The sequence below is a fragment of the Phaenicophaeus curvirostris genome, chromosome 17 (genome assembly GCF_032191515.1).
Source record: "Phaenicophaeus curvirostris isolate KB17595 chromosome 17, BPBGC_Pcur_1.0, whole genome shotgun sequence".
Lineage (NCBI taxonomy): Eukaryota > Metazoa > Chordata > Aves > Cuculiformes > Cuculidae > Phaenicophaeus > Phaenicophaeus curvirostris.
The window spans coordinates 7,644,231-7,669,007 of NC_091408.1; the positions used below are offsets into that span (position 1 = coordinate 7,644,231).

Consider the following 24,777-nt stretch of genomic DNA (forward strand, 5'->3'; position numbering starts at 1 on the left):
GTTTCTTTAAATGTAGGAGAGGGTAAAGCAGGAGAAAGCAGGGCTGGGGATCCTGAGCATCCTCACCTGCTTCTGAGCCACGTGGGTCCCTCTTAGGTTTCTTAGGGGTTTTGGCCCAAGTAGGGGCTTTGAGGGGTGGGGTGTGCTGTGTGTTTGGTTCTGTGGTGCGGGTGGTTGCAGGGCTGGGTGCAGTGAGTGGTGCTGGGCTGCTTCAGGGAGAGCCTTGTGCACAGCCCCCCTCCCTGTGCAGGGGAGGGGGAAGCCCAGAAGACCACGACCACCCCAAGAGTGCGGGACAGGGAGGACAGTGTGGCTCCGTGGCACCGTCCCCATGGCCCTTCACAGGGGAACCACCCTGGGTTTAGAGAAACGTTGCCAGTGCTGTGGGCTAACAGACACTCTAGAAATGTAAGAAATAATTTCTGCTCATGATATAGTGCTTTTTCTGGGTATCTTGTAATGCTTTTCCAGGCTGTTTATTTATGAGGCAATTTATTACAGCGCAGTTATTCTATAGCTGGGAAGTCTATTCCTAGGAGCCTCCGTTAACTGAGCCAATTGCTTAATTGGCTCACTGATGTCTCCACAAGGTATGCCAGGAGAGAGGGTTCTTGTAACGATCGCAGCCTTCCTCCTGCCCACACACCACCCGTGCTGCTAATTTAATAGTGCAAACATTTATTATTCCTTTTATTTGGTAGTTAATTTTGGGGCGTTTAGAGCTGTGCCAGGATCGCAGGTGGAAGAGGGCAAAGCATCCTGGTTGCAGCTGGGGGGTAGTTGGGCTCATCCTGCAAAGCCCGGGGGGGATGCAGGTGCTGATGCTTTGCAGTGTATTTGGTTAATGAGACAGAAGCAGACAACTGAGGCTGATGGTGCCGGCAGGGCTTCTGTCTGACCCCAGCCCTGTGCTTGAGTCCTTCGCCAACAAAATGGAACAAGACCAGTGCACGTACATACTTACACTGGATCCCTCTTTGAGTCTAAGGGGCTCTGAAGGGAAATGGGCTCCTAAAAAATAGGCTGTGTATTCTGGGAAGGGCTGCAAAGACCAGAGGAAACCCAAGCTTGGATTTGCGGAGGCGGTGAGTGCTTTCACGGGAGAAGGGTGCTGGGGTGAGTGGCAGCACCCGCTGCTGCTGGCTGTGCCGAGGGTGGTAGGTGCTGCTGGGGATGCTGTCTGCAACCACCCCCCCAGCTGTGTTCTTACAGCTCTAGACCTCTCAAGCCTTTTCCCTTCTTGCTCAGCCCCACCGTTTGCTGGCCATGGCTGTCCCTGGTGGGTCCCCGCTGATGTCTCCTGGCCATGGTGCGTGTAACGTGCCCGAGGCTCTAGCAGAGCTGTAGCTTACAGCTGGTCTTTCCCAGCCCCAGCGCAGCGCCCGATGCCTCTGGGTGGTTTACTGGGAGGAGCAGCCTCCAGCGAGCATCTCTCTGCCATGCATGAGCGTTGCCCTTCCCAGTCAGGCTTTTTTAGGCGACGTCTGGCAGATCTGACTGCGTTTCTATAAAGCCGTGCTGGATCCATGCCCGCTTCCACTGCTGCTGCTTCCCCAGCCTCTGTCTCCAGCCGTTCACGGCCTCGCAGCACAAAGCCCGTTGCTGCTGGCCGGCGCGTGCCACCGAGGCTCTCGTGTTGCAGCTCTCAGCACGGGGACACGGCTCACGGCCCCCGTCCCCGGGTACTGGTGTGGCAGAGCCCTGGCACCAGGGAGCAGAAAGCAAAAAGGGGGCAGGGAAGGAGGATTTTGACAGACAATGCTGTCAGAACGAGCTTGCTACTAATTTTGTATTTATTGCAAGAAGCTGATCAAGTTTCTCTGTGATTTTCATTCTTTCTCTGCTCCCACTGTCTATTGTTCCTGGCTCTATTATCCCCCCATCGCTTACATAAATGTATCGTGCGGGTTTCTAAGGCACAGTGGAGGGAGACTCATTAATCCAAGGTCACCGGCTTTTACTTGCGCTCCAAAGCATCTGGTAGAAGAAGAATTTTCTCCTAAAGACATTTTTATTGTCCTCAGTGCAGAGGCTAAAGGCAATAGCACCACTGCACTTGTGCCGCCCTAGCCCTTCTCTTCCCCCTCTTCATGCGCCTGGTCATGGTGGGTCAAATCCTGCCCTGTGAGGCAAGGTCTTATTTTCTGAGCTGGTTAGGACCCTGTCACTAGGGTCAAGAAGCAACACGACCTGTCCTTGCAACTCCACCAGCACTCATAAAATGAGAAGAGGAGAAAAAAGTGGTTTTTTTCCAAAATCTCCTCCTCATATAAAATCCCAGCATGGACCAGTTACAGAGTGGTCTCCACAGCCTCCTGCTGCTTTCTCCATTGACCATCTGAGCTGGTGAACTCTGGACGCTCACTCTTTCTTTACCTGTGTCCAGTAATCAGTTGGGAGTGGCAAACACAGTGGCTACTGGTAGCCTGTTGGGGCTCGGGGACTCGTGGGTGCCCAGGCTGGTGCTGCGGCATCCACGATCCAGCAGCGAGCTGGAAGTGGTTCCTTGGCAGGGGAACGTCTGGGGGACCATGGTGATGGGTCTGTAGAGTGGGAGCCACCCGAGACATCTAGAAACGAGCTGGAAGTGGTTCCTTGGCTGGAGAAGGTCTGAGGGATGACGGTGATGGGTCTGTAGAGTGGGAAGCAACCAAGAAATCCAGAAGCAAGTGGTTCCTTGGCTGGGGATAGTCTGGGGGACTCTGGTGAAGGGTGTGTAGGGTGAGAGCCATCTGAGACATCCAGAAACAAGCTGGAAGTGGTTCCTTGGCTGGGGAAGGTCTGGGGGACCCTGGAGATGGATCTGTAGAGTGGGAGCCACCTGAGGCATCCAGAAACAAGCTGGAAGTGGTTCCTTGGCTGGGGAACGTCTGGAGGACCATGGTGATGGGTCTGTAGAGTGGGAGCCACCCGAGACATCTAGAAACGAGCTGGAAGTGGTTCCTTGGCTGGAGAAGGTCTGAGGGATGACGGCGATGGGTCTGTAGAGTGGGAAGCAACCAAGAAATCCAGAAGCAAGTGGTTCCTTGCCTGGAGATGGTCTGGGGGACCCTGGTGATGGGTGTGTAGGGTGAGAGCCATCTGAGACATCCAGAAACAAGCAGTTCTTCGGCTGGGGAAGGTAACAATGAGGATGGAGTGAAGAAGGTCCAGGGGACCGTGGCGATGTGTCTGTAGAGCAGGAGCCCCCCGAGCCCCCCAGGAGGCCCCCGAGCCGCCCGTGTTTCCCGCAGGGAAGCCGGCCCCCCCGGGCGCTGCCCCCTCCTCCCGGCGGGGTGCGGGGTCCCGGGCTGCGGGAGGCGGGGCCGGGGAGGGGCCCGGGCGCTTCTCCCCGCCCCAGCGGCACAAAAGGGGCCGCGGAGGCTGCCGGCGGCCGGGGCGGAGCGGGGATGTAGCGCCGGAGCCGGGGATGGCCAGCGTGCAGCAAGGGGAGAAGCAGCTCTTCGAGAAGTTCTGGAGAGGCACCTTCAAAGCCGTGGCCACGCCGCGCCCCGAGAGCATCATCGTTGCCAGCATCACAGCCCGCAAGCCGGTACCCAGGTAAGGGCTGGCAGGGCTTGGGGGAGCCCAGGGGAGCCCCGTTATCCCGCCTCCCACCCCCGGTTTGCACCCCCCAGCAGGAGGGGCTCCTCCCCGCACCCCTACTTAGGGGATGGAGGTGCTGTAGGTGCTCCCCGTGCCCGGCCCAGGGGGCTCTTGGCTGGCTGTCCCCCTCCTCGGGCGGATGCTGCGTTATGGGGGGCAGCGGGTGCAGTAAACTTTGGCTCGGTGATGCTTGGAGCTTGGGCAGCTGCGTGGCTGCTGAACCCCCAGGTCTCAAGGGTCTGCATGCCTGGTACCTGCCTGCCCTGACCCTCCTGCTCCCAGGGAGGTTGTTCCCCTCCTGTTTGCCAGTGGCAGAGTAATGGTCAAAACCGCTGGAGGGGTCGCCTTGTACCCCCCGAGCTGCTCAGCTGGGCTATGGCATGGATGAGGATCAGTGTGGCTTCCTCATAATGAAGTCTCTAATTTAGACCAGGTTTTGTTTTGCTGACTGTCTCAATAGTGGTTAAAAATATCCTCTTTGCACTGTTTTTGTAAGGAATGAAGGCTTATGCTGGTTCTTCTCTCTCTTTGCTCCGTATTTCCACTGCTGGCTGCTTCCTACCTGTGTGAGGAGCAACCCAAAGTTTCATGAAGGTGATGGACGGGTAGAGGAGAGGGGCTCGGTGTTAGCGGACTGGGTGTCAGGGGCTTAGCCCGTACTAAAGAGCAGAGAGCTTGCAGGGAGTGAGTTGTTTCAGATGCTGCCTGTGCCAGTGGAGGCTGTGAGCCACATCAGTGACAGGGACACGGGTCCTGCTGCTCCTGCAATGGGGATTCGCTTCTGCCCTGCAGCCCAGCTGCCTGAGCCTGAATTTTTTTAGGTAATTGTAGGTAGGTAATTGTGAAAGGCACAGCTTAGGCTTTCAAAGAAGAGCAAATCTAGTTTCCATGGGCAGCATTTGCAGGGCTTCAGCCTTTGTGAGTGAGAGGAACCACCACCGTAGGTTTCTTTTCTGCTCCATCAGGCTACCGTTGGCACCCAAAGGGGCCATCAGTGGCTGAGTGAAAGCTTGCACTCACTTTCTTCTCCTTGAATGCGCCTGAGTGAGCCGTGCTGCTTAAATATCTCACAGTCAGAGATGTAATACAGCAACAAATTAGGACATTGGGAAATACAGCAAGCCCAAGTACCAGGGATGATGCATAGCTCTGAGCAATTTGCATTGCTGTGGACATCCCAGCCGAGCTGAGGACTGTGGCTGGAAATGTTTGCAGCTCCATTAAAAAGTTAACAAATGCGTGCACCTCTATTTTGCTGGGGATGCTAGTTCTGGCAGGAGGGGAACTGTCTGTGTAGGGCAAAATGGACCCGCCAGCTCAGCTTTGCTGCGTTAGGTACCTTGTCACCGGCAGATCCTGTGCGAAAGGGTCCCCAGGCTGGGATGTACTCTGCACAGCCGGCTGTGATGCTGCTGGCTCCCTACATCAGTGTAGCCCAGCTCCCTTTGTCTCCTTGCAGTGTGTGCCACCAGCTGGGACCCAGGATATTCCCTGCGGTGCAGCCATCTGCACTGGTGCCCTCGCTACAGGTGTCGAGTGGGGTCAGCCTGACGGGGCTCTCCCTTGGGTCTGTGGGGTGTTTGTGCTCACCCCTGTGCCTCAGAAGGGCTACGCTGCCTGAGGAGCTGAAGCTGAAGGCTGAGGGAGCAGGGGACCACAGCCCATGGCTCCTTTCCTAAAGGTTGCCAGCTTGGCTAGCATCACCTGGGGCTCTGCTGGGAGCCTGAGGCTGTTGTCTTGGCAGGATTGCATCCATGAGATGTAAGATTTCACATCCCCAGGGCACTTGTAGTGGGTCCCCATCAGGCAATGTCCTCAGCACCCTGAGCCGGTGCTCGGTTTGTAGCCCAGCCAGAGCCAGGCTTCTGCTCCCCAACCACCAGAACAGCCCTGAGGCTTGTGGCAGCTCCTTTTGCAGCCGTCTCTGTGCCCGGCTCCAGTCTGGGTTTGTTTTTCCTGAAGGTTTTGCTGCGCCGCTGCTCAGATCGGTCTCTCTTCTGTGACGATGCTCCTGGCTGATTTAAGAGCAAACGACTGCGGTGCCAGCGATCGGAGCGCACAAGAGTGGAGACGGGGAGACCAGTTAGCCAAATGAAAAATTAAGATGACCATCTGGATTTCTGTTTTCTCCCACACTTGACAGCTGCTCCTCTGCAAATACTGCGGATCTCTGCCCTGGATCCAGCCCTGCACTTCCCCCAGCAGTGGAGGCAACAGCGTGGTTTCTAGGCCAGTGCTGTCCACCTCCCCATCAGTTTTGTGGGCCAAGCCTGTGCCCTTGGGGGGTGCCAAGGGGTTCAGCTGTGGCGTGGGTGTCCTGCCAGGAGCCCCCATTGTGGGCAGAGCCGAAATCCATCCCCACAGCTAAGGATTCAGTCCTGTGTCCTTGCGGGGCATCAGAGGGCTTCCTGGGGCAGAAGGTGATATTTCTTTTTTTTTTTGCTTTTTTTCCTTCCAGCGACTCTTCCTTGCGCCCCATCCCTCGCCATCATCCTGCTTCTGGTCACAGAGATAAAGCCTCTTTCATCTAAATTCCCAGAAGGTTCGGAGGGTTAGAGCTCTGCTAAACCCAGGGTTCATCCTGGAACAAAAGAATACATTAATCTGTTCCCTCCCATTTGCCTGGGCTGGGGGCCGTGTGCTCTGGCCCCCATGCAGCTCTATGCCCGGAGCAGGGTTCTGCCAAAGTAAATGGATTATTGACCAGTTTGCAGTGTGAAAGGAAAATACGAGGTGATGGGGAAAGGGGCTTTTCCAATTAACATTTCTCCATGTAGGGCTCAGCGGGGTTTTGCTGTGCAGCTTGGTGCTGTGCTTTTGTGGTTAGGGGCTAGCAACCCAGAGGTGTGGGGAGGCTGGGCAGGGCTGGAGCTTTGCCAGGCAGTTGCTCCGGCGCGTAGAAAATCCTGGGGTGGTTTGAAGGACTTCGGTGCTGAGAGGGTTGAGCTTGGGGTTAGGGACACCCCACCCTGCCCCAAGTGCCCTGAGCTGAGCCAGGGTGCCCTCACTCCCTCCCCTTGGTGTATGAGGATGCTGTGGTTCCCACCCGATGGCAGCTGTGAGGGACTTTGGCTCTCATGAACTGAAAATCTCTAAACCTTATGTGCTGGAAAGGTGCCACCAATCTCAGCCCAGCCTTTGGGGACAGGTATCATGCTGCGACCTGAAGATATGCAGGACCCCGTTTCTTCCTTCTCGACAGGGTTTTTGCCTGGGTCTCTTCCCTGGCTGTGACCTCAGCCGCGGTGTGGGAGTTGGGAGCCCCTTTACGCTTGGCAGTTTGACTTATCCCAGTGCTGCTGGGTATTTAATTCGCATCTGTCTGCCAGGGAGCCTGCGGGTGCCAGGGACAGCCAGGCCAGGAGATGCTTCAGGGTCCCCCTGGGACCTGGAGACAGTCTAGGGGCTCATGGGATGCTTTTTTGGGGTGTTTGGGTCCTTGCTCCCATACCACCAGCCATGACAGTGTGGCACAGGCTGTCCAGCACCCCCAAAATCACCCAAAATCCACTTCTATGTGGAAAGCGAGGGCGCTGCTGAAGTTGGGGGTGCTGGTATCGGCTCCTGGGGAAGCCGGTGATGCTGGGTGAAAGCAGGCTTCTGCATCCCTCCCTGCCAGATGGCCTAAGTGGGTCACATCAGGGCAGTGCAGTGGATTTGTTCTTTAACCCTTAATCCCCCGGGGATGTGCTGTGCACAGAGAGGGAAGGAGGGCTGTGTTGCTGAAGTGGGATTAAGTTCAGTTTTGCTGCCTGCTTTACCATTGCAGGCGATCTCAGAGGTGGGTCTGGGTTTTGTGTGTCTCCCCAGCTGTGCTGGGGCTGGGCAGGAGCCGCTGTGGCACATCAGTGCTGGGAGGTGACAGCATCTTGGGGGTGCACATACCCACAGGTAGGGCAGGAGGCAGCTGTAATTTCCCTGTGGTCTTTACAATGACTTTGGGCCCAGCAGAGAGTCTCTGATGGGCTGGGGACCAGCTCTTTTTCATTCTGACCTCTGCCTTTTTGGTAGCCCCAAGCCCCTTTTGTCCCCTGCAGGCTGGCAGCTCCCCAGCATTGGAGTGTGCTGCTCAGGAGGAAGCCCCGCTGACAGCCTCGCTGTGCCCGTGGCCCCCGGCTCTTGTTAATCCTCCCCCTTGTTAGTCGGACATCTGCTCTGCGGGAAGAGGCGGTGGCAGGGCTGGCCGCGCCAGCCGCCTGGCTGCCATCTGCTCCCTCTCGCTCCCAATGAGCCCAAGCGCTAATGAGCCCATGGCCCCAGCCCAAGCAGGGGGGAGAGGGGCTTGAAAAGGAAAGCGGAGGGGGAGAAGAAAAGCCCCTTCCTGGCAGGGGCTGTCAATAGAGAGGCTTTTGTCTGCCCCTGCCCTCCAGCTCCAGCTGGATGGCGTGGAAGGAGGAAGAGTTAATTAGACAGCTCAGGAGCTGCTGGGAGGCTGGGGTAGCCATAAGTGGGGAAGACCTGAGGATACCCACGGAACCCCCTCCCTGCTGCTCACAGAGCCTTCATCTTCCTCCTTCACCCCAGCCCCATCCATCTGCCTCTCCACTGAACTGATACTGGGGACCATGTCTCTGTTGGCCTCCCTGGTGGAGCGGGGAACACTTCTGTCCCCAGGGTGGTGGCCCCACAGGCATTTCAGGGGATGGATGTTCCTGCCAGGGTTGCTTGGGATGCAGTGAGTGCCCAGTAATGAGGGTGGGCTCAGAACCCATGGGTGCCTTAGCCAAGCGAGCTATGCCACAGCATGGGAAGGTGTACAGGTACCTAAGGATTTAGGGAAAAGGCCTTTGGAAATCTCTGTAGGAACCCCAGTCTCATGGATGGGTCTTTCTTAGAGCCACCGGCATACCCCCAAAAGTACCACTTCACCCCACTGTGGTCACCACATGGTGTTTTGTCACCTTTGCCTAAAAGCTTCCAAGAGGAGCCGTGGGGCTGAGGGTCATCCCCAGACCAGCGCTGCAGGGACTGGAAACCTGATGGGCAGCAGGAAACTGTGGTTTTGAGGACAGGCAATTTCTGACCTGTGAAAGTTCACTTTAGAGCTTTTCTGAGCTCTGCTCAGGGCCCAAATCTGGCCCCATGTCTCTAATTCCCAAGCTTCCCAGCAAGAACATGGGCAGAACCTGGTGTTGCTGTTGAGAATGAAGGTCCACAGCACCTTGTGGGGAAACACGGGGTGCAGCTCTCCCTGAATCTGGGTCTTGGCTGCTGCCTCCATCGCTGGGGGAGTCTGTGGTGCCCATGCAGTGCCAGGAGAAGCACCACATCCCATCTCCTCTCCTCATCCTCCTCTTCAGATGAGGAATGAAATCGGGTGGAAGAAAGCAAAATAGGGGAAAAAGTCCACTGGCTGGGGAATTGTTTTGTAGAAATACTTGATTTCACCCTTGAACAAAGCTGTCTGCAGATGCTCTCCCGGCTGCCCAGGAGTCTCCACGTCTGCAGATGCTGCAGGGGCTCAGCCGTGGATGCCAGATTTGTGAGTGCAGCCCCACTGGAGCCTGACATCTCATGGGGCTGTGCTGACCATGGGGGTCCTGTCCCTGCTGGGCTCAGTGCCGTTCCAGTGCTTGGGTGAGGCTGCTTCATAGAAATATCAAAGTGCAGAGCATGCAAAATGTGGCAGTTTAGGGTCTTGTGGGGCCAGGGTCCATCCGTGCTTGGTACAGGGAGAGCTGGCAGATGCCCCTGTAGCAGCTCCAGCCAGCCCCTGACCCTGCCCATCTCCCATCCCTGGTGAGACAGGGGAGCAGGGCCCTTAAACCTTGTGTCCCCATGCAAGTGTTCACATCCCTCCCTCAAAGTCTGACTAATAAATATTTAGGGCTGCGATGACCCTGGTGCCAGGGATTGCTAAGGAGCTTCTGGTCTTGTGGCTGCTCTCATCCCCTTGCCATCACTTTTTTGCATCTGCTTTCCAGGGCAGCTGGTCCTGCTGCTGCTTGGCCCCAGAAAAGTGCTCTACAGACCCCACTCTTGCTGCATGTGGGGGTCTCCACTCTCTCCTGGGGTCCCTAGGCACAGGGGATTTCTCCTTCCAGAGGGCCATGGCTGGAGCTGAGCCCTCCTCTGCTCAGCCCTATCCTTATCCCTTCCCACGCCTCTGTTTCTTGCAGCTGGACCCTTCTATCCATACCTTTTTCTATAAGATGAACTTATCAACGGCAAACCCCGCATCACTGAAATGAAATAATTTCATGCATGACCACCCTTTCCTTTTCTGTTTTTTTCCCCGTCTTCTCCCTGTGGCAACTGAAACCTCTTCATCATTGCAAAGCGCGACCCAGGCCACCCAAGTCCACCTGCTCTTCAGCTGTTAGAAGGGTGTGGGTCCACTGTACCCCATGGTCCTGCCCTGTCCCACTGGAGACCCACACCTGGCTAGGTTCTCCCACCCCGGCAGTGCCACCAGCTGGAAAATGGGGCTGGGTGTGATGCCCAGATCTGAGTCCTCTGGCATTCCCGGCCAAGGGATGCCAGAGCCCGGAAACCAATTTGCTTTTACAGCCCTGCTTATTGATTTTTTCATAGGTACATGAAAAAGCACAAAGGTCATGATGGCTGAAATCCAGTAGGAGTGGTAGATCCCAACAGCACAGCATCCATAACAGGGCTTTGCTGTGCTCTGGATTTGGTGTATAGCAGGGGAATGTGTGGGCTGGACCATGACCTCTGGCAGCGTGACTGCCCATAGTGCCCGTGTCTTGGTGCCATCATCACCTGGCCAAGGCCACACAACCCTTTGTGGGATGCAGAGTGTTGCAAAACTGGCTTCTCCATCAGCCACTTGAGCCAAAAGCGCTGACAAACACTGGGAGTTTAAAAATAGCAGGTTTTTTTTGCACGTGGCAAGAGCGCTTTCCCTGCCAGCACGGCAGGGACTGCAGGAAGGGCTTAAACAAAAAAAAAAATTAAGAGTATAAACTTCTATTAAAAACTCTGTTGGTGTTCAAGGCCAGCTGAGCTGGGTCCCAGCCTGGAGGCGGTAAGGTTTGGGCTAACTGCTTTGCTGATGACCTGTTTGACGCTTCATGTTTAATTTATATTGTCATTAATGAAAGATGAAGCAGCTGCTGCTGGCCAGGGGCTTCGCTGGGTGAGCAGAGGGATTGGGATCCTGCTGCTTGCGGAGTTCTTTCCTGGCTCCTGCTTCAATGCGCTGGTGTGGGCTGTGAAGATCTTTGTGCTGTTGGATTCTAGGTTCAGATGTCCATCACACATGCAGGTGGCTGAAAATGCTCTGAGGCCCGTGGGCTGTGTTGGGAAAATGGGCTTTATATGCTGCTAACACCAAAATCCAGCAGCGCATCATCATGATGCAGCTCAAACAGCACTTTGGCAATGGGCTGGTTGTATTGAATTTATCTCTGTGCCCGCGTGTGTTGGGGTGTGACTGAAGGAGAGTGGGGTGGGAGGCTGTGCTTTTAGCTACGTTCCTGATGGGATGAAGGGTTAGCTATTTCCCAGCAAGAGAAATATTTTTACATTAAGAGAGATTTCACAGTTAAAGACCACCTGCAGAATTAATCTGTGGGTCAGCTGGAGCTGCCGTATAACCAACCGCCTGCCAAAGTCGTGCATACATAACACCAATGTATAATAACATGTAAATATATAATATAACTTAGTCTCTGCTGCTTCATCATCTGCAGCCAGCGGAGCAGCCCTCCTCGGCGGGGCGGCTGTGGGTCTGGAATACAGAATGCAGGAGGGTGGTTAGAGCTTTGGCCCTCACGGGACGGGGGTAATTCCCTTTGAGGTTGGTGGTTTCAACTATGGGAATCTATTGCCTAGAAAGCATTTGACCCCTTCAAATCCCTCTGCTTTGATCAGAGTGAAGCTGGAGTCATTACGATGGGGAGAAGCAAGGCAAGTGGGTTCAGCACTGCTTCTTCCAAGAGGTTTTTATTTGCCAAATAACTCCAACTCCAAGATCAGGAACATATTGGGGAAAAAAACCCAACCTCAAAGTATCAGAGTGCCTACATTTCACCTGCCCTTCCCTGCTACATGGGTCAGTCTTTGTGTTTATCTGCCTGCCCTGTCCCTCCCTTTGTCTGCCCATCAGCCGCGCATCCGCTGAGTTAATGAAGGACAATGGTGAGGGGCCACTGGAGCAGAAAGGTGGGTGGATAACGCGTGCCAGGGAGAGGAGGATGCAATGTGGTCTGGGTGGGCATCACCAATGGAGGAGGAACAAAGGGAGCTATTGGTTCATCAGAGATTCGAGTACTTTGTAGCCCAGCCTGTCGGAGAGCAGTGGAGCACGTTGGCTGCATCTCCCCCAGGATCCTGGGGCATCCCCAGACAGATAGAAGGGGCAACAGAGTCTATCTGATGCGTGGAAAAGTCATTGACACACTTTTGGACTGGTCCTTGTGCTCTCCCAGATGTTTCCCACACGAGGTTCAGGAGCCAGCACAGGTGAAAAATGTCCTTTGGATGTTTTGGAAGGGTTTCTTTTTGTTGTTTTGGAGAGTCCAGGCTGGCAAACACAGCTGTTTCATGCTCCAGGCACATCCCTGCCCTCGTATATGTTGGGACCATGTGGCTGTGCCTCTGTCCCTGCCCTCATGTGCATGTGGCACATCTCAGCACCTGCAGGGACAGAGCTAAAGGCACCACACCAGCTGCACGTGCCAGTTGCAGGTTTGGCTCCCACTGTCTTTTGCCTCGTGGCAGTAGTTACTAACCCATTGCTCTCAGAGGTTCCCCAGAAGCTTGTTTTCCACCCACAGCCCAAATTTGCCCCATCCTCATCCCTCTGAGAGTGTTTGGATGCTCAAGGGGAGGCGCTCAGCATCGGAGCTGCCACAGTGGGGATGGGGGGGTTAATTTTGCGCTGGAGACTTGTGGGTCAAAGAGCTAGCTGCTGGCTCTGCTGGGCTTCGAATGCCACCCAAGGCACGTTCATCCCTGATTAATGGAAACTGAAAAGCAGGATCCTGAGGACCTGCGGCTCCCCTGCCCCCTCCTCACCGCAGGCTGCTGCTGCCAACCCTCGCCCTGCGCTGCCACTGGGTTTGTCCTGTGTGGAGCAGAGGACAACGGGTCTCACTTTGTCTTTCTGCAGCAGAAAAGCAGGCAGCAAAGCCCATAGCTGCAGCCTGTGCTCTGCTTGCAGAGTCGGTGCTGGGACACGGCCACTGCCCTGCTCCCCCACTTGCCCTCCCCACCGCGTCAGTATTGATCTGACCTGAACTCCCTTTAACGTGCTGTGATTTCTTTCAATTATGCTTTGAGTGAGGCCTCTGTGGCGTTCGATAGAGCTGGCCCCAGCACAGTGCTTGGACCAGGATGGTCCAGAGGGAGATGCTTGGGAACGCTCTTGCATCCCCAACAAGAGCATCCCCCTGTGTCTTATTTTTCCTATGTCCCGCAAGGATAATCCCACATCTTAAAGGTTGCTTCTTGTTCCCTTTGCATTTCCTAGCTCTTGCTATCCCTTGAACTGGTGGATTTTGCTGCCCCAGCCCATAGGACAGATTTGTCGCATTGTTAGCTGGTTTGCTTTCCTAATTTAGATGAGCACCAGACCCGCGTGGTTCCCCCTGCTTTGTGCAGGAGCAGCCCAGCTGCCAACCAGCGCTAAACCAAACCCGAGCGACTCTGATCTCCTCATCCCCAGCAAAGCTGACTTGCTTTCCCCTTTCTCCTTGGTAGCTGTCATCTCCTCGGGGACGTACTTAGCCGAGTCAGGGCTTGGTGTCACATTGTTTCCGGCAAACTAATGGGCAGAGTGCTTGTTTTCAGAGATTGTATAGGGCAGAAATCCTTGCACTTCATCTCCAGCTGCAATTACCGAAGCCAAGTCGATGCGGTTGATGGTAATAGGATGGTAACACTGTCTGAATTTGTATTTAATGCTGATTCCAAGGGTCTATAATTTTCATCAGCACCACATGACTTTTTATAGAACAGAAAAATGTGAGAGCAGTTAATGAGCTGTAATTCTGGAGAGCTTCTGCCTTGATTGGGACTAATTATTTTCTTTATAAAAATAATTAACAATCCACACAACCTATAGAGTGAAAGGCATGTGGCATTAATTAAACCATGCAGTATTTTCAATGCACCTTTATCTCCCCTTTCCCAGCACACCCTGAACAGACGGTTGCGTTGCACTGCAGAAAGCCAAGCTGGGGCAAAGGCTGGGGCAGGGGGAAAAGGGCAGGTCCTGATTGAAAGAGCTGCTTCCAGATCCCACCTCCCCCGCCTTCTGGCCCTGCATGTCCTGCAAAAATACTTATTTGGGTAAGAAAGGCTGTTTTGGTTAGAATAAGGTGATGGTTTTCACGTGTGGGCTGTCCCTGATGGGTGTGGAGGGGACATTGGGGATGTCTCTGCAGTTCTGGCTGAAGAACTGCAGCCAGTGGGACCCCAAGGCAGGGTCAGGGGTCTGTGCTGGGTGCTATCACACTGTAGAGGGATATCCCAAAACTGAGATGCTTCCTTTGCACAGGCTGAGCCCTTGTTCTTCAGCACTCTGAAATCCTGGGATAAGTCCCAGGTAAATGTGCCACTGCACCAATACCATGTGGGTCTGTGCATGCTTAGACACACATTTACATAAAATATAATTGTTAACAAGACTAATTCCTCTATTTTCCAGGAGGTATTCGGAGAACTAATGAATATATTTGCATAATCTTGATTTTGTTTATGAATAATTCTGGATTATCCAAATGTGAATAACACCAGGGCTTTGCCGTTCTAGATGCCTTTCAGCTAAGGATAGTAAAGCATTTTACAAATATTAGTTCAGCCTCACAAAGCCCAGCAAGCAATAAAATTATTATCACACCCAATTAAAGATGCATGTGCTGAAAAGTGAAATGATCCTCTCCAGCCCCTCTTAGCAGGATCTGCCATGGGCCGCAGGAGCCTGAGGAATCTCTTGCCTCCTCCAAACCTTCCCCTCTAGGGAGCATCGAGTCAATAAATATCCTCCTTTTTCTTTCATAGAGTTATTTAAAACAATGTTGAGAGTTGCAGGGTGGTGTGGTTGCTGAGGGGCAAGACCTGGGAGTGGAAAGGGATGTTTCTTTCTGGCTCGGACTCCAAAACCTCCCTGGGTGCTGTGGCACTGAGTGCACCAGTGCCTGCTGTGTGGCAAGGTGGGCATGGCTATACCAGCCTCTGCCTCCTTGGAGCACAGCAGGAGGAGAAAAGGCTCTGTCTTCCATCCCAGAAACTCTCCTTAGCTTAACACCCCCTCCTCACCAGGCTTTCCTGGGCAGCTGGCAAGACCACCAAGGTGTTTTAGCTGACACAGGATGTGTGATATAGGGAGGCAAAGGGCTCAGGAGGTAAAAGACTGCTTGTTGCCCCCCTTCCTGCTTGGAATGCTATAGGCTTGTCTTTCCAGCAGGATGAATGTGTTGCTTAATTCCTTTCTGCAGGAGCTAATTGTGCCCACACATCCCCATGCTGGGACATCTGCTCCTCACGGTGACACTGAGCCCTCCTGGCCCCATGCTGCCCTGGCAGCATCACCCTGGGTTTCGGGGCAGGATGGATGCTCAGGAGACGAGTCCCAGATGGTTGGAGGTCCAGGGACCCCATCACGCCAGACCCCCCAAGCAGTTTCAAGCGGAGTCCTTGGGATATTTGGTCATTAGCTGCAGGCAGGCACACATGCTGGCACATGGGGTGGCTCAGGGAATTGTTTATGAATGGGATGCGATGACCTGAGTGTTTCTGTCCCTAGCCTGGATGGATGGGGTAGCTGTCTTCTCCACACTCTCCCCATCAACAACAGTCATTCCCAGGGCAGCTCTGCAGGCAGGCAGCAGCTGCCTGAACAGGTTGTTTATTTGGAGTTATCTGAGTGTTGGGATTTTCAATGTGTTTTCCCCTCTTCTTCCAGTGGCAATTCAAAGAAAGCAAATAAAGGGAGAGGAGGAAAAAGCTTTATGTGAGTGGCAAAGGGAGCATTGCTGCTCCAAGTGGATCTTCTCCAGCCGCCTTCTCTTTGCTGTCTCCACCATGCCTTATTACTAATTCATTTCTAAAGTGATCTCTCAGCACTCCCAGGAGCGTTGCTTACAATCCCCTATTTGATTAAAATTTAATGAGCTATGTTATTGGCAAATACACTATTTCGCTGCTGTTCGCCATGCTGAATAGCAAGGGTTTTTTGGACAGAGGAGGAAATCGGTGCATCACAGAGAGCACCCGTTACGACTGAGCACTGTGGTCGTGCCCGGCCATCACTTGGTAGCACGAAGGGTGGGTTCCTTGTTAAAGAGTGAGCCCCAGCCTGCTGGGAGGGTAGTGATCTCCACAGACCCTAGATTAACCTATGCATGGGACTGGAATTGTGTGTGCGAGCACGGCCCCATCCGCAGCAGCCAGCACCAAAGCAAGGTTTGAAGCTGGGATGCTGCAGTGGCACAGGGATGCTCCCTGGGTGAAGAGGGTGACACTTTGCACCCCCTTGGGCATGGTAGGTGCTCTCCTGACCACATGGCAGACAGCAGCAAAGTGCTTCTGTTCTGGGACATGCTTCAGTTTATTTTTTTTGTTAAAACCCGCTTAAAACATTAAGTGTTATCTCCTGGTGCTCCTCAGCTTCCAGTGTTGTGTTGGGAAGCGCTCAAGCACAGCTGCTGGGCTCCCTTGTGCTGCCCACACCCTGCCCTTTGCCTGGCAGGGGTTCGTTCACCTTGTGCTGCTCGTGGGAGAGCAATTAATGAGAAATCTGAGCTCAGATACAGGCTCTGTATAGACTGCTTAGGGTTGTCCCCGTGTCTGCTGTCAGCTCTGCCCCCTTCTCAGGGGAGCAATTCCCCCAGGGCAGTTCCAGGCTGCCTGGGAGATGATGGCAGGGATGGGATCTGGGAGGGAAGTTTGCGGCCAACTGGCAGGAGAATGGCCATGGGGCTATGGTTAGTTTTGGTGTAAGCTCTCAGCCCTGGTCCCTGCCATACCAGGAGCCCGGAGTCCCTGAAAACAGCAGTTGGCTGTGCAGGGTTGATGTGCCATGGTGCAGCTCCGGTACTTTCAGCTCTGTTTACAGGCATCAGGGAGAAGCCGAGGCTCCTCCTTTCCTATTCCCTGATTGTGGAGAAAACTGGCTCCTTTACAGGCATGGGAACCTGCAGGGTATTTGTCTAAGGAGGAGGATTGTTCCCCCAAGAGCTAGCTTGGCCTGGCGGCGTGCAGGTGCTGACGAGCATGAAGCACTGTGGGGACCTCCGAGCCGGCAGCGTGGGAGGTACAAGATGCCGAGATGGGGCAGCAGTCCAGGTTTCCTTTAGAAACAATATGACCATATGCCATATTCCTCAGATTTATCTCTGCTGTCGCAGGCAGGCAGTCTGAAAAGCCGTCCAGGATTGCTGGCACAGAGGCAAGGTGACACTGAACCCTGAAAGGCGGCTGTGTGCTCAGGAAGGTGCCCTCAAGGAGGAGGAGATCCAGTTGTGGGGAGCAAGGAGAGGCTGTGCTCACTCTTGTGCCTGATCCTACCTAAGAAAAGTGGTCCATATGAGCATCACTTTCCTCTGTGGAGTTTGATGCTCCAGAGTTAAAGCCTTCCATCCCAGGCTGCGCAACGGGAGCCGCCACTGCTGCCAGCTGGTACCTGGGATGGAGCCCTCCCCACGGGCTGCGACCACACAGTATCCCCAGAGCATCTGGCACTGACCCCACAAGACTACCAGCTTCCCTCTTCCAGCAGGGAAGCTCCTCTGTTCTTATTCAACCGTGCATAGCAAATCAACTGCTGGAAAATAAAGAGCCAAGCTGCTTCTTTTGGCCCGGGATGCAATAAGAAGAATAATCGTTAAGAATGATCGTTAAACGTTTCTAGAGTCCAAGAAGCAAAAGGAGCCACCGCTGCATTTGGACTTGCAGCAGGACACAGGGTTCCCAGGAGCAGGAGGGGGAGACGAGTCACGGCTGGGAAAAATTGGATGAAAAATGTATGTTACAGAATTGTATTTCTCTTCTGTGTTTAAAATGCCTCAAGAAAGCCACGCGCTTTCCTGCAGCTGGTGCCTCTGCTGATGCACGGAAAAAATAGCGGGGAGAAGATTAAAATTGAACTGGCTTGGAGTCTGTGTAATCAGGGAAAATATCTCGGTGATTTGCTATTATAATTTTCAATAACAAACTGCAGGGCTCCTGCTGCACTAATAATAACAGTTTGAATGCGGTGGGGAAAGAACCTGCCATGGGGTGTTTGTGTGTGTGTTTGTGGGAAGCACTTACAGTTTTCCCCATCTCCTAATTTTGAAGAGGTATTTTTAGTGCATATTTCAAAAAGCTTTACGTAAACACATCTGCTGGATTTTGTGCTTGGAAATGTCTTTACAATCTTCTTTTCTGCTCCCTCTCTCGCAGGACAAAGGAATGGTTCAACCATTTTCCTTTTGCAATCAATCGAGCAAAAGCTAGAGGGCAAGTGAGAAAATAAAAGGGTTGTTTTGCCAGAGCCAAGAGGCTTCTTGGCCCAAAGTGGTGGGTTTTAGAAATGTTGTGAGCAGCTCAGCTACCCTCGCCAGGGCCAAGAGCCCAGAGCAAAGGCACGTTGGAGGTGGCCGTGGCTGCAGGGATGAGGGAAAGTGGCGACTCCAACCCACCGCCTGCCCCCTCCTGCCCAGCCAAAACCTCCAGGTAGGAAAAGGAGAGGAAAGATAACTTATTCAATCACATATCCACACACTTTTTATATGCTATTTAGGAGAAGCAGTGGGAACATCCCTGGTGCAAGTGGCTGTGGGCACAGGAGTGGTGTGTCTGCCACGGCCGCCTGTGTGCTTCGTCAGGCTGATGTTCCCAGTGCCCAGGCAAGACATCCATCATTAGTTTAATGCCAGTGAAACATTCACAACTAATAGGCTCATCAGAGATGCTTTAACCTTTTACATTTTCGAGGCTTCATTTGGCTGGGGCCGCTCTTGCCCACTGGGAGCTGTAAAGATGACGGGAACATGGAGCCAGCTAGGGCTGAAAAGGGCAAGGTAGTAAAGTCTCTGTATTGGCTTTCCCAAATACCCTGTCCTGAGTTTGGAAATGCTGTCAGTGCAGGTCTGCCAAGAGCAGACATTGCTCGGGGACTCCGTTGTGCCCTGCAGCACCACGTTCCCGCGCGGACTGTGCATCCAGCAGCTGATCCAGCTGTGTGTGCAGAGTAGAATAAATGATAAAAATAAAAGGCTTGGTTAGCATGGTCCAAGCTAATGTGCTTACACTGCTGCTTGCGAAGCAGCTGGGAAGGGCAGAGGATCTGCGGCCGGGCCACCAAGGGCTGGGACTGCTGGAGCTGCTGAGGTTGGAGAGGTGGCTTTGTGGCAGGGTCTGGCAGCTGAAAGGTCACTAGGAAGGCAATTTTCTTGCTTTTCTCTCCTCCCAAGAAGAGGAGCTGAGTTACTGTGGGGGAAAAGGGTGATTGATGGAAGCTTTGTGGCAGGAGACTGCTGCAGGGCCAGGGCAGAGGAGCTCGCCTGGGACGCGGGAGCCTGCAGGCAGGGGAGGGCAGCTGCCTGGCCCCAGCAGTGCTGAGATGCCAGCTTACAGGGATTTCCAGCGCACACCAAACCTGCACTGACTGCCTGTCGCTGCAGGGCCGGAGGGGACGGGTGTCGTTGGGCTCAGCTCCCGGTGAAGCATGCGTCACCAAGTGCCACATTTCATGGCTTGATGAGATGGCGCTTGGCCATGGCACTGAATGCAGCAGCCCAGGATGGAGGAATGGGGATGGGTTGTGAGTTTGCTTGTCTCCCTCAGGCAGCAAATAACCTGTCCTCTGTGAGGGGAGTCAGGAATTGTTAATGGACAGGAAGGGCAGTGCAGTCCTATGGGGGCTAATGAGGAGGGGGAATATTTCCCCATGGCTGGGCTGGTTCAAGCCTCCAGGATGCCCCAATGCCCTCTGTTGCCAACACAATCTCTTTGGTCCTGCCCCTGGGCCAAAGGTTCACTCACAGGGCTCACACGTGGCTCTGAAGGCCATAGCTTGTCCCTGAAAAGCTTCCTTGCATCAGGGGTCTTTGCCAAGCTCGACACATCAACCAGATGTGGATTTTTGCAGAGGAGACAGAAAGAAAAAAAATAAATGGGTGCAAGTAATTTTCTAATGGAAATAGAGAAACTTGGAGAGCAGGCAGGATGGGTGGGCCACTACCTTGTCATGGTCAGGAGGGCGTCTTCAGTGACAAACATAGAATCACCAGGTTGGAAGAGACCCACCGGATCATCGAGTCCAACCATTCCTATCAATCACTAAACCATGTCCCTCAACACCTTGTCCACCTGTCCCTTAAACACCTCCAGGGAAGGTGACTCAACCCCCTCCCTGTGCAGCCTGTTCCAGAGCCCAATGACCCTTTCCATGAAAATTTTTTTCCTAATGTCCAGCCTGAACCTCCCCTGGCGGAGCTTGAGGCCATTCCCTCTCGTCCTGTCCCCTGTCACTTGGGAGAAGAGCCCAGCTCCCTCCTCTCCACAACCTCCTTTCAGGCAGTTGTAGAGAGCAATGAGGTCTCCCCTCAGCCTCCTCTTCTCCAGGCTAAACAACCCCAGCTCCCTCAGCCGCTCCTCATAAGGCCTGTTCTCCAGCCCCTTCACCAGCTTTGTTGCTCTTCTCTGGACTCGCTCCAGAGCCTCAACATCCTTCTTGTGGTGAGGGGCCCAGAACTGAACACAGGATTCGAGGACTGGCCTCACCAGTGCCGAGTACAGAGGGAGAAGAACCTGTAGGTTGGCAGAGAGGCTACAGTCATGCTCTGAGGGCAAAGTGGTGTTGGATGCCCAGAGGATGGGTATGCAGACAAACCCTGGGCAACCTTCCTTCCTCCTCTTCCTCCCACCTGCTCTGGTGCACATCTCCGCGGGCAGCACATCCCCTGTGTTAGGCAAACCCAATACATCCAGCTGTATTGCCCCGAGGTTCCTCACTGCCCTCCTGGGGCGGCTCCAGCAAACCACCCGCAGAGGCTTTTCTCCTTGGAGGGGAAAGTGTGATAATCTTCTCCTTGGAGGCCAGAGTAATCTTTTACACCAAACTGCAGGCACTGTTATATCAGTCATGAAAGACACGTAAGACGACAAAAAAATATATGTTTTTCCATATATATTCAATCAATGTCTGTGGAGCTTAATGCAAGGGGATTACCAACCAGTTTAGAGTGTTAGTGACTCTCAGCATTCATCAGAGGAGAACATTTGGTTGAATTGAAGCCAGCCTTTGATGGGATTGGAGAATAATTATTTCCATCAATAATGACTTCCAAGCCCAGAAGAAATGGTTCCTAGTACGTTGCCGGACAGGAGTCCTTGCTTGCCTCAGAGCCAATAGGTTTTAACCCCACAACCTGAAAATCTTATTAGTGGGAGAGGGGGCCAGGGCGAGAGGGACATAGCCAGCTGTGCCCAAGTCCTTTCTGCAAAGCAGTCGTGCCCCAGCGTGCTGCCAGCCTGAGGAGGAACCCTCCTGCCTCCACTGCTGGAGCTGATCCAGCCCAGACTTTGCACAGGTCATTAATTTGGGGACATTTTTAATGGATCTTAATGATTGAGCCTCAGAAGGCTGTTCTTAAAAGGGGCTCAGGAAAGGCCACCAGCTAATTAGCTCTCACAAAGAAAGCAATTAACCATGTAGCTTCTCGGATTGTTAAAAATAACATAGATGTTGGGAAGCGACTGAGGGATTTATTACAAGCAAAGTAATAGATTTTTAAGGGCAGAGGGACCATGGGATCAGCCAGTGTCACCTGCTGCGTGTCCTAGGCTGGAAAAATTTCACCTGGCTTCCCCCCACTGACCCCTGTCTCTTGTATTTTGCTGATGCACATCCTTAAATATCCAGGGGTTACAAAATAGGCTCCAAGAAAGAGTCAGCTCTTAAAGAAAGTGAGGGTTTGGTAAGAGGGAAAACACAGGTGGAAAGAGAAGGGTGGTCTTACTTCTGCAGGTGCTTCTGTGCCAACTCCAGCCCTGAAGAGCATTACTCATGGCTGGGGCAGGCACCAGGACGTTCCCTGGGACATGCAAGCCTCTGGCCAAGCCTAACATGGGCTAACGTGCTGTTTTAGCATCATGTTGCTCTTTAACCACGCTGTTGGTCCCACTTAACCCTCTAGATGTGCAGCACGCACCTGGCCCTGACCCTTGTTCCTGACCCCACACGACTGTGATGGTCTCTGCAGCCAAGACACCCTCCCAGCACCCCTAAGCCACCGTGGCTGTGGGGCTTGCAGGAGCACATCTCAGCCTCCTCTTGCTTTGGTGGTGCTCACATAGCCCAGGAGCTTCAGTACGGTGCTTTCTGAAGGGAGTAGGTAGGTCGAGTGGCAAACACAGCAGTGGGACCTTGCAGAGCTGACCTGCAGGTGTCTAAACCCCAAAGGAGCACCCACAGCCCCTTCCTGTGATTGACTTCAAAATGATAATGGGAAGAAACTTTCTCTGCCAGCTGAGACCAAGGTACCATCAGTACCATCCCACAGCCAGGTTGGGCTTGGGCATGTCAGTACTTGCTTTAGTTATTCAAATAATACTCTGAATGACACCAAAAACACAGCATTCTTAGAGCCCCTGCTGGGTATTGTTTGTAGCTTTCCATTAATCTTTCTGTGAGATAAACCTCTGCCTGGACTGGAAACCTATTTACCATCCTCCCATGTATCTGAGCTCTGGCTTGTTTGGGTTTGTTTTCCCCACTTGGTTTCTTTTCTCTGTTTCAGCTTGCTCTGTCCAGGCTTTAGTGTTTCTTGAAAACCTTTCACCCCTAGGCTTTCCCTGCCCTGGCTCTGCTCCTTGCCATCTATTCTGGTCTCCTCAGGGCTCTTATAGGCACCTGCCTGGCTCAGGTGGTTCCCCTTAGTTCTTCTGGGCCGTCCCAGATTCTCCAGTTCGGTCTTTCAGCAGGAACAGGTGTGTTCACTGTCCCACTATTTGCAGAAGTGGGTAGAAGGGCTGTTTCCTGGATTCCAAAAGTCTGCTTCTCTGTGGGTGCTGGAAGGGAGGATGAGGATGTGTGGTAAGGTACTGGCAATGCAATAGCAGGTTTGGGAATAGCGTTTGAATTTATCTTTTTTCCTGCCAGAGTGTGAGACCAGAACTAAAACCTACAGTCGGGAGGAAGATGCCCTGGTCTGATTATCTACCATTGTCCCTCGCTGCTGTGTTGGATCCAGACCCTGTACTGTCCCTGCAGGGTGGGGTTGTCCAACTGCTCCTCATCTGCACAATGCTTGTGGCTTAAAACTGAGCGCAGTGCGCCCATGCTGGGTCACAGCTTGGCTTGGAAATGGTGTCTTCCTGGAGCCTTGTGGGAGCGTTTCCCATTGCAGAGATGAGTGTTGTGGGCTCAGGAGGCCTGAGAGCAACCTGCAGCTTTCCTTCACAGCAGCACAGCTCCTGCCTGCAGAAAGGAGACGGGATTCCCCAGTAGACAGAAAAGCCTCAGCCAATGAGCTGTGCTGAATGGATAGTTCTTTATTGTTCTTTTTCACTTCTATTGCTCCTGCAGCGGGACGCTCGGCTGCCTGCCGTACCCTGCAGAGGACAGACGTTCTGAAAAGCTGAGTGGCTGTGTGGTCAAGGAGGCCTCCACCACCAACGGCTGTGCCAAAGGCAAGGAGAGACGAGACCATGCTCGCCGTAGGTCATACAGGTAGGAGCCAGGGCTGTGAGCAGGCTCACCCTGAAGCAAGGGGATGGCAGAGGAGGCATCTGTGACTATTCACTCAGCCTCCCTGGGGTCTGTGAGAGTTGGGGATGGCTTAAATGGCCATGTAGGCATACAGCAAATGTATGAAATCTCTGTCCATGTTTGCAGAGAGAAATCTGCAAACCTGTAATTCACTTTCACTCCACATGTTGCTTTTACAGACCCTTTGCAAGCAACCCTGGCTGGAAGACAAGGAGATCTGCCAGCATCCCTGTGTGCTAGCAGGTCTGCAGGGTACCCCTGGCTGGGCATCACTCTTTGCAATCCCCCTCCTCTACCCATGTCTAGATCAGACCAGTAGTGCTGGCTCCAACAACTTGAGAGGGGGGAAAAATTAATTGAGCATTGTAAATTAAGCAGCTAGGGTCTCTGAGCCCTGCCTGCTAAACTGTCTTTGGGATTAAAGCCTCCCTGTTTTGGTTAAAGACACTGGAAAGAAAGAGCAAGAAAGTACATTTCATATCTTCAGATTTCAGGCTAACCATAACAATAATCTAAAGCGTATTTTTAATTAGACTTCGATTACAATCGCAGAGAAACAATTAAAGTCAAATCAGTGCAGGGAGAAAACTCCCACATCAAAGACAAACGGCTTTATCTTTGGAGAGGGAGAAGGGCTTTGTGCAGAAACTGCCTGTGGCCACACTGCATGGTCAGAACTTGCTCTCTGCTCTCTTTTGGTCGTGGCCCAGGACAAGGGGTAGAGAAGATGCACCCAGACCTGTTTGCTGGAAAGCCCAAACCTGTGCTAGAGGAAAGCGCGTGAAAGCTAGGGCTGAACATCCTGACGACTGAGAGGCTGAGATGCGTGCTCAGGTCCCTGGTCTGGGACAGACCCTTCGGGTGTCTTAGGGCAGATGGCTGAGCTTGGAAAACGCGTTTCTTCTACCTTAAGGCAGACGAAAGACACACGAGGCCAAGGTGTGCCATATCCCCTTGGCAGTGCTTCTGCCAGCCCAAGAAATCCTTGAGAGGAGATAGAGAAGAAGTATTTGGATGCTCCTTGGGGCCATGGTGTGGCTGCCTCTCTGATTTACTGCACCAGAAGCAATTGGTGCTCAGTTAGTCACAGTTCACAACTGAAGCATTAGCGTACAGTTGGATTTTGCAGAGGAATTTAAGAGTCCTAAAAGCACTAAGCAGTTGGCTTTTTATGACAGTGTAATTTTGGCAGTAATTCAAGCCCCAAGTGAACGTGTGTCAGGCAACGGACGCTGAGTCCCCTTGCCCCGTCCCCCCGTCACCATCTCCGACAGCTCAGTGTGTTGTGACATTTGCTCTGCATTAGGACTCTTAATAACGATAATGTTTGTCCTTTCTGCAGAAACAGCTCAATTTTTGGCCAGCTTCTGCAGCAATGTTCCCGCAGCATTTTCCAAACATGCTGCCTTTGCAGGTTCCCCACCAGCAGCATAAGAAGTGGGGAAACTGAGGCCCAAACCTAGCTCCTTCAATTCCAACAGTGATTTTGCAGAGCCCCCAGGGAGCCAGCTGTGCCCCCCAAAACC

General features: G+C 53.2%; 1 protein-coding gene across 3 annotated transcripts in view; it reads left to right on the forward strand.

Annotated features, from left to right (window-relative positions):
• The first annotated feature begins 3,400 nt into the window (after positions 1-3,400).
• SRRM4 (serine/arginine repetitive matrix 4) overlaps positions 3,401-24,777 on the forward strand; it is a 42,537-nt gene continuing 21,160 nt past the window's right edge. For all 3 annotated transcript variants that reach the window (XM_069871283.1, XM_069871285.1, XM_069871284.1), the window contains exons 1-2: positions 3,401-3,540; positions 23,069-23,212. In XM_069871283.1, coding sequence (XP_069727384.1) covers positions 3,410-3,540; positions 23,069-23,212 — 275 coding nt within the window. In that variant the 5' untranslated portion in view covers positions 3,401-3,409. The remainder of the gene's footprint in view (positions 3,541-23,068; positions 23,213-24,777) is intronic.